Source organism: Boleophthalmus pectinirostris, unplaced genomic scaffold, assembly GCF_026225935.1.
Source record: "Boleophthalmus pectinirostris isolate CB_2022bp ecotype Guang Dong unplaced genomic scaffold, ASM2622593v1 HiC_scaffold_17, whole genome shotgun sequence".
NCBI classification, from domain to species: domain Eukaryota; kingdom Metazoa; phylum Chordata; class Actinopteri; order Gobiiformes; family Gobiidae; genus Boleophthalmus; species Boleophthalmus pectinirostris.
This window is the reverse complement of record NW_026571115.1, coordinates 37,825,549-37,833,048: the sequence shown is the minus strand read 5'-3', so window position 1 is coordinate 37,833,048 and position 7,500 is coordinate 37,825,549. Positions and strand designations below refer to the sequence as shown.

General features: G+C 52.6%; 1 protein-coding gene across 1 annotated transcript in view; it reads left to right on the top strand.

Moving 5' to 3' along the window:
• Positions 1-7,500, top strand: part of LOC110174781 (keratin, type I cytoskeletal 13-like) — a 12,988-nt gene that overhangs the window by 2,840 nt on the left and 2,648 nt on the right. Inside the window, exons 2-7 of the mRNA XM_020940881.2 lie at positions 266-394; positions 1,053-1,135; positions 1,383-1,539; positions 2,101-2,262; positions 3,324-3,449; positions 4,417-4,637. Coding sequence (XP_020796540.2) covers positions 266-394; positions 1,053-1,135; positions 1,383-1,539; positions 2,101-2,262; positions 3,324-3,449; positions 4,417-4,637 — 878 coding nt within the window. The remainder of the gene's footprint in view (positions 1-265; positions 395-1,052; positions 1,136-1,382; positions 1,540-2,100; positions 2,263-3,323; positions 3,450-4,416; positions 4,638-7,500) is intronic.

The window sequence follows — 7,500 nt, the reverse complement described above, 5'->3', positions numbered from 1 at the left end:
TGAACTGAGTCCAGGTCTGAGTCCAGGTCTGAGTCCAGATCCGAGTCCAGATCCGAGTCCAGATCCGAGTCCAGGTCCGAGTCCAGGTGTGAGGTTTTTATGTTGGTGTTGCAGACCTTTGGCCTCGTCTGCAGAACAGTGTCAGTGTTTCCAGTGTTTGTGTTTGCAGTAATAATACTATCACACTGGTACATTGTGTACTTCATGTACTTGTTGTACTTGTACTTTGTGTACTTATTGTACTTGTTGTACTTTGTGTACTTAGGTGCGCTCTCTGGAAAAGGCCAACACAGACCTGGAGCTGAAGATCCGGACGTTTCTGGAAAATAAAACCAAACCTGAAGGACACGACCATGAGAAGTTCAGAGGAATCATCACCGCCCTGCAGGACCAGGTACTGCAAGTACTACTACTACTACTACAAGTACTACTGCAAATACTACTGCAAATACTACAAGTACTGTGAATACTACAAATACTACTATGACCACGAGCAGCTCCTGAGTCCTGAGTCTGGACCAGGATCCGACCCAGGACCATTTCACAGGACTGTTACTGTAGTAGTGATACTGTGAAGTACTGTTACTGTAGTAGTGATACTGTGAAGTACTGTTACTGTAGTAGTGATACTGTGAAGTACTTTTACTGCATGAGTGAAACCTGAGCCTGACCTGGTTGGGGGGGGGGGGGGGGGGGGGGGGGGGGGGGGGCTCTTATTGTGAAAATCTGGGTCATGTGTCTTGAGGATGTTTTATTGTGAAAGAAAATCCTCCTTCAGTGTGACGGGCCCCCAGGGGCCACAGGTACATGTACATGTGTGTATGTGTGTCAGGGACACAGAGGACGGGCCCCACCCACAGGCTCAGGGGCCACAGGGGCTGGGGTTCTCAGGGTCCTCAGGGTTCTCGGGGTCTCGGGGGTCTGTGGGTTCTCGTGGTTCTTGAGCGTCTTGGGGCTCCCAGGATCCTCGGGGCCCTCGGGGGCCTCTGTGTCATTTGTTCAGTTGTTTTTTTTTTCTTTTGTGACTTTTTGTTCAAACTTTTGTGTTTCAGATTCTCGATGCCACTCGGGACAACGGCGCTCTGTTTCTGGCCGTCGATAACGCCAAACTCGCCGCCGACGACTTCAGAACCAAGTGAGGACAAACCCCGCCCACATGAGGCTAAGCCCCGCCCACAGGGCCTACACACCGGACTCGGTCCGGACTCGGTCTCCCTCTGTGACTGCAGATTAGACCAGGACCAATCATCTGGTCTGGTCTCTGGTCTGGTCTCTGGTCTGGTCTCTGGTCTGGTCTCTGGTCTGGTCTCTGGTCTGGTCTCTGGTCTGGTCTCTGGTCTGGTCTTTGGTCTGAGGTGTTTAATCCAGATGCCCTCCCGCAGGTACGAGAACGAGTTGTCCATGCGTCAGTCTGTGGAGGCCGACATCGCGGGGCTGAAGAAGGTTCTGGACGAGTTGACCCTGTCGCGCTCCGACCTGGAGATGCAGATCGAGGCTCTGAAGGAGGAGCTCATCATGCTCAAGAGGAACCACGAGGAGGTGCTACACTGTACTTATACTACTACTGCAGATAATACTACAAATACTTCAACTACTTCATCTGCTGTTGAGGAGCTGCTGCAGTGGAACCTTCTGTCTTGAATTGTCCTTCAGAACTACTCATGGTTCTTTGGTTTGGTTCTCCTCTGGACCCTGTCCTCTGTTATCTTCTCTCAGCTCATGTTCTTGGCTCTGGTCTCCTGTAGGACCTGTAGTAGAACCTGTTTTCCTGTCGTATTGTGATGTCTTCTCTGATCTCCTCTGATGTTCTGGTCTTTCCTGTAGGATCTCCTGACCATGACCAGCTCAACTTGACTCTGTTCCTTCTAAAACCGTTAAGGTTGCCACCAGGCTAGGTTACTAGCTCCTGACCATGTGCTCTCAGATCTCTGGTCTCCTCTCTGGTCTCCTCTGGTCTGTCCTCTGGTCTCCTCTGATGTTCTCTGATGTTCTCGTGTCTTCTGTAGGAGCTCCTGACCATGCGCTCTCAGATCTCTGGTCTTCTCTCTGGTCTCCTCTGGTCTCCTCTGATGTTCTCTGATGTTCTCGTGTCTTCTGTAGGAGCTCCTGACCATGCGCTCTCAGATCTCTGGTAACGTGAACGTGGAGGTGGAGGCCGTTCCTCAGCAGGATCTCAGCGCCGTCATGGCCTCCATCAGAGAACACTACGAGAACGTGGCCGCCAAGAACCGCAAGGATGTGGAGAACTGGTTCCAGGCCAAGGTACGAGGACTGCGAGGGGTCAGAGGTCAGGGGGTCGGGGGGTCAGGAGGTCAGGAGGTTAGGGGTCGGGGGGTCAGAAAAGGTGACATGAGCTGAATATTTAAAGTCTGGTCCTGGTGTTTTGGTCCAAACGTGGCGCTGCCCCCGCTGGAGCTCCGGGACACTACAAGTACTACATGACATCACACAGAACTGCCCTAAAGCCTCAGGTGTTTCTGATGCACCTGTCAGCGGCAGGGGCAGACAGGTGCTGCTCTTAAAAACAGAAGATCATTTGTTCCATCAGATTTTAAATCACGCTGAATTTTTCACTTTGGATTTTTTAACTCTGAAAAAACATGTTTGAATTATTTTTATTCTAAAGTTTAAATTTTTTACGTTTTTAAAAATTCAAAATAAAAATGTCACCTTCTAAATATTCAGCACAAATATTTTCAAGTCTGAATTTCATCAGTCAAAATTCAGACTAAAACTGAGAGAGTGAAACTGTGAGCGCAGACGGGAGCGGCGGCGGCGGCGGCGGCGGCGGCAGAAACGTCGATCGTGTGAGTGAGGAGGACAGAGGCGGTTTCCTAATGGTTCTCATCTGTGGGCGGGGTTTGAGGTTTGATGAGGCGAATTCTGACCAATCAGATTCAGGCTTCACTCAAACATTTCCTGTTTGTTACTGAGTCAAATCAAATCAACTATGGATCCAAGACGCCGCCACCGCCACCGCCCCCGCTCCCACCGCCGCGGCTCCCAGATTTACTCTCTTAATTTTACTGTGAATTTTGAGTGATAAAATTGAGGGATTGAAAATATTCGGAGATTTTTTATTTTTATTTTTTAATTTTGAACTTTTGAATTGAATTTAAACACTGAATAAACTGCACTTAAACTCAGAATAAAAAAAACAGAAACATGTTTTTGGTTCTGTTTGGAGTTAGCAGGTTAGCGGTGTTAGCGGTGTTAGCGGTGTTAGCGGGTTAGCGGTGTTAGCGGTGTTAGCTGTGTCCAGAGGTGTGTCCAGGCGGTGGCTCTGACCTCTGACCTCTGACCCTCGTGTCGTGTGACCTCAGAGCGAGGACCTGAATCGGGAGGTGGCCGTCAGCACCGAGAGCCTCCAGTCGTCCAGGTCAGAGGTCAGCGAGATCAAACGGACGCTACAGGGACTCGAGATCGAACTGCAGTCGCAACTCAGGATGGTACGAATACTAGCAGTACTACAAGTACTACAAGTACTATACATACTACTAATACTACAAATACTACTAATACTAAATATACTACTACTGCAAATACTACTGCTACTACTATTACTACTACTACTACTGCAAATATTTCTATTACTACTTCTTCTTCTTCTCCTGTTTCAAATAGTTCTGGTCCTTCACTCCTTGTCCTGTTGTAAACACCAGGGTGGTGCTCGGGTGGTGTTGGGGTGGTGCTCGGGTGGTGTTGGGGTGGTGTTTGGGTGGTGTTGGGGTGGTGTTGGGGTGGTGCTCGGGTGGTGTTGGGGTGGTGGGGTGGGTGGGGTGGTGCTCGGGTGGTGGTTGGGTGGTGTTGGGGTGGTGCTCGGGTGGTGTGGGTGGGTGGGGTGGTGTTGGGGTGGTGTCGGGGTGGTGTGGGTGGTGGTTGGTGTTGGGTGGTGCTCGGTGGTGGTGGGTGGTGGTTGGGGTGGTGGTTGGGGTGGTGTTGGGTGGTGTTGGGGTGGTGTCTTGGGGTGGGTGGTGTTGGGGTGGTGCTCGGGTGGTGCTCGGTGGTGCTGGGTTGGGTGGTGTGGTGGGGTGGTGCTCGTGGTGTTGGGGTGGTGTTGGGGTGGTGTTGGGGTGGTGTTGGGTGGTGTTGGGGTGGGTGGTGTTGGGTGGTGGTGGTGGGGTGGTGTTGGTGGGGTGGTGTTGGGGTGGTGCTCGGGTGGGTGGGGTTTGGGGTGTGGGGTGGTGCTCGGGTGGTGTGGGGTGGTGTTGGGTGGTGTTGGGGTGGTGTTGGGTGGTGCTCGGGTGGTGTTGGGGTGGTGTTCGGGTGGTGTTGGGGTGGTGGGTGGGTGTGTGGTGGTGGGGTGGTGGGTGGGTTGGTGTGGTGCTGGGTGGTGCTCGGTGGTGTTCGGGTGGTGCTCGGGTGGTGCTCGGGTGGTGCTCGGGTGGTGTTCAGATCTCCTCTGTCCTGGTGCAGAAACAGTCTCTGGAGGGCACGCTGGCAGAGACGCAGCACAGATACGGCGCCATGTTGGCAGGATACCAGCGACAGGTGCAGTCCCTGGAGCAGCAGCTGAGCGCGCTCAGAAGTGACCTGGAGCGACAGGGGCAAGAGTACCAGGTCCTCCTCGACACCAAGACCCGACTGGAGATGGAGATCCAGGAGTACAGAAGACTGCTGGAGGGAGAGCTCGGAGGGTGAGTCCTGTTCAGACCGGGTTTAGTCCGGGTTTAGTCCGGGTTTAGTCCAGGTTTAGTCCAGGTTTAGTCCAGGTTCAGACCGGGTTTAGTCCGGGTTTAGTCCGGGTTTAGTCCAGGTTTAGACTGGAGTTAGTCCAGGTTTAGACTGGAGTTAGTCCAGGTTTAGTCCAGGTTTAGACCGGGTTTAGTCCGGGTTTAGACTGGAGTTAGTCCAGGTTTAGTCCAGGTTTAGACCGGGTTTAGTCCGGGTTTAGACCTGGTTTAGACCTGGTTTAGACTGGGTTTAGACCGGGTTTAGACTGGAGTTAGTCCAGGTTTAGACCTGGTTTAGACCTGGTCTGGTGTTTTGTTGAAGTGTTTTTTCCACAGTCTAAATCCACAGTGACGTTTATTGATTCACTAAACAAGCTCCTCATGTTTTTCTGTTTACACTTGTACAGATCCAATAAACCCAAAACCCTGACCCTGACCTCTGACCTGACCCCTGACCCCTACCCCTAACCCTAACCCTAACCCTGACCCTGACCTCTGACCTCTAACCCTGACCCTGACCTCTGACCTCCCCAGTGTGACACCTGTTTGTTTGTTTGTTTCAGAGTTGTGGGTTTGTTGTTTCACACGATCATCAGACTTTAGACTTTAGTTTAGTCAAATCTAAACAGAGTCAGACTAAAATTCCCTCAGATCCACAGGAACATTTCTCCAAACGACCAAACGACCTCGTCCCACTGAAAAAACGACACCATTCACACATTTCCACGGTGACGAACCCAAACACACGACCTGCACATGACAGAAAGTCCACTAGAGGGCGACACTGTCCTCTGACCCGCGAGGACACAACCTGACACAACCTGACAATCCTGTGATTCAACTTTTATTTCAGTGGAATTTCAGTTTTATTTCTGCAGCGTCAGAAACACGACGAGTGTTTGGGTCTGAGACGAAACGAGGACAGAAAAAAAGAAACAGAAGAAACTTTAGAACAAACTTTTATTTTAAAAACATAAACACAAAACACAGAAGGAAACACAATGTAGGACGTACGTGTAGAGGGTCATGTGTAGAAGGACGTGTGTAGGGGGCATGTGTAGGGGGTCATGTGTAGAGGGCATGTGTAGGGGGCATGTGTAGGGGGCGTGTGTAGAGGGCGTGTGTAGGGGGCATGTGTAGGGGGTCATGTGTAGAGACTCATGTGTAGGGGGACATGTGTAAGAAGGACGTGTGTAGGGGGTCATGTGTAGAGGGCGTGTGTAGGGGGTCATGTGTAGAGGGCGTGTGTAGGGGGTCATGTGTAGAGACTCATGTGTAGGGGGACATGTGTAGAAGGACGTGTGTAGGGGGTCATGTGTAGGGGGGCGTGTGTAGGGGGTCATGTGTAGAGGGCGTGTGTAGGGGGCATGTGTAGAGGGCGTGTGTAGGGGGTCATGTGTAGAGGGCGTGTGTAGAGGGCGTGTGTAGGGGGCATGTGTAGAGGGCATGTGTAGGGGGTCATGTGTAGAGACTCATGTGTAGGGGGCATGTGTAGGAGGGCATGTGTAGGGGGCATGTGTAGGGGCATGTGTAGGGGGCATGTGGTGGGCGTGTGTAGGGGGCATGTGTAGGGGGCATGTGTAGAGGGCGTGTGTAGGGGGTCATTTTGTAGGGGGGTCATGTGTAGAGACTCATGTGTAGGGAGGTCATGTGTAGAGGGCATGTGTAGGGGGCATGTGTAGAGGGCGTGTGTAGGGGGTCATGTGTAGAGGGCGTGTGTAGGGGTCATGTGTAGGGGGTCATGTGTAGGGGGCATGTGTAGGGGCGTGTGTAGGGGGCATGTGTAGAGGGCGTGTGTAGGGGGTGTCATGTGTAGGGGGTCATGTGTAGGGGGTCATGTGTAGGGGGCATGTGTAGGGGGCGTGTGTAGGGGGCATGTGTAGAGGGCGTGTGTAGGGGGTCATGTGTAGAGGGCGTGTGTAGGGGGTCATGTGTAGAGGGCGTGTGTAGGGGGCATGTGTAGAGGGCGTGTGGTAGGGGGCATGTGTAGAGAGGGCGTGTGTAGGGGGTCATGTGTAGAGGGCGTGTGTAGAGGGTGTGTGTAGGGGGCATGTGTAGAGGGCGTGTGTAGGGGGCATGTGTGTAGAGAGTCAGGTGTAGGAGGTCAGGTGTAGGGGGTCATGTGTAGGGGGTCATGTGTAGGGGGTCATGTGTAGTAGTGTGTGTAGGGGTCATGTGTAGGGGTCATGTGTAGAGAGTCAGGTGTAGGGGGTCTTGTGTAGGGGGTCATGTGTAGGGGTCATGTGTAGTAGTGTGTGTAGGGGTCATGTGTAGGAGTGTGTGTAGGGGTCATGTGTAGGGGGCATGTGTAGGGGGTCATGTGTAGGAGTGTGTGTAGCGGGGTGGTGTGTAGGGGGCATGTGTAGAGGGCGTGTGTAGGGGGGTCATGTGTAGAGACACATGTGTAGAAGGACGTGTGTAGGGGGTCATGTGTAGAGGGCGTGTGTAGGGGGCATGTGTAGAGGGCGTGTGTAGGGGGTCATGTGTAGAGGGCGTGTGTAGAGGGTGTGTGTAGGGGGCATGTGTAGAGGGCGTGTGTAGGAGGGCATGTGTAGGGGTCTTGTGTAGGAGGGCATGTGTAGGGGGCATGTGTAGAGAGTCAGGTGTAGGGGGTCATGTGTAGGGGGTCATGTGTAGTAGTGTGTGTAGGGGTTATGTGTAGGGGTCATGTGTAGAGAGTCAGGTGTAGGGGGTCATGTGTAGGGGGTCATGTGTAGTAGTGGTGTGTAGGGGTTATGTGTAGGGGGCATGTGTAGAGAGTCAGGTGTAGGGGGTCATGTGTAGGGGGTCATGTGTAGTAGTGTGTGTAGGGGGTCATGTGTAGGGG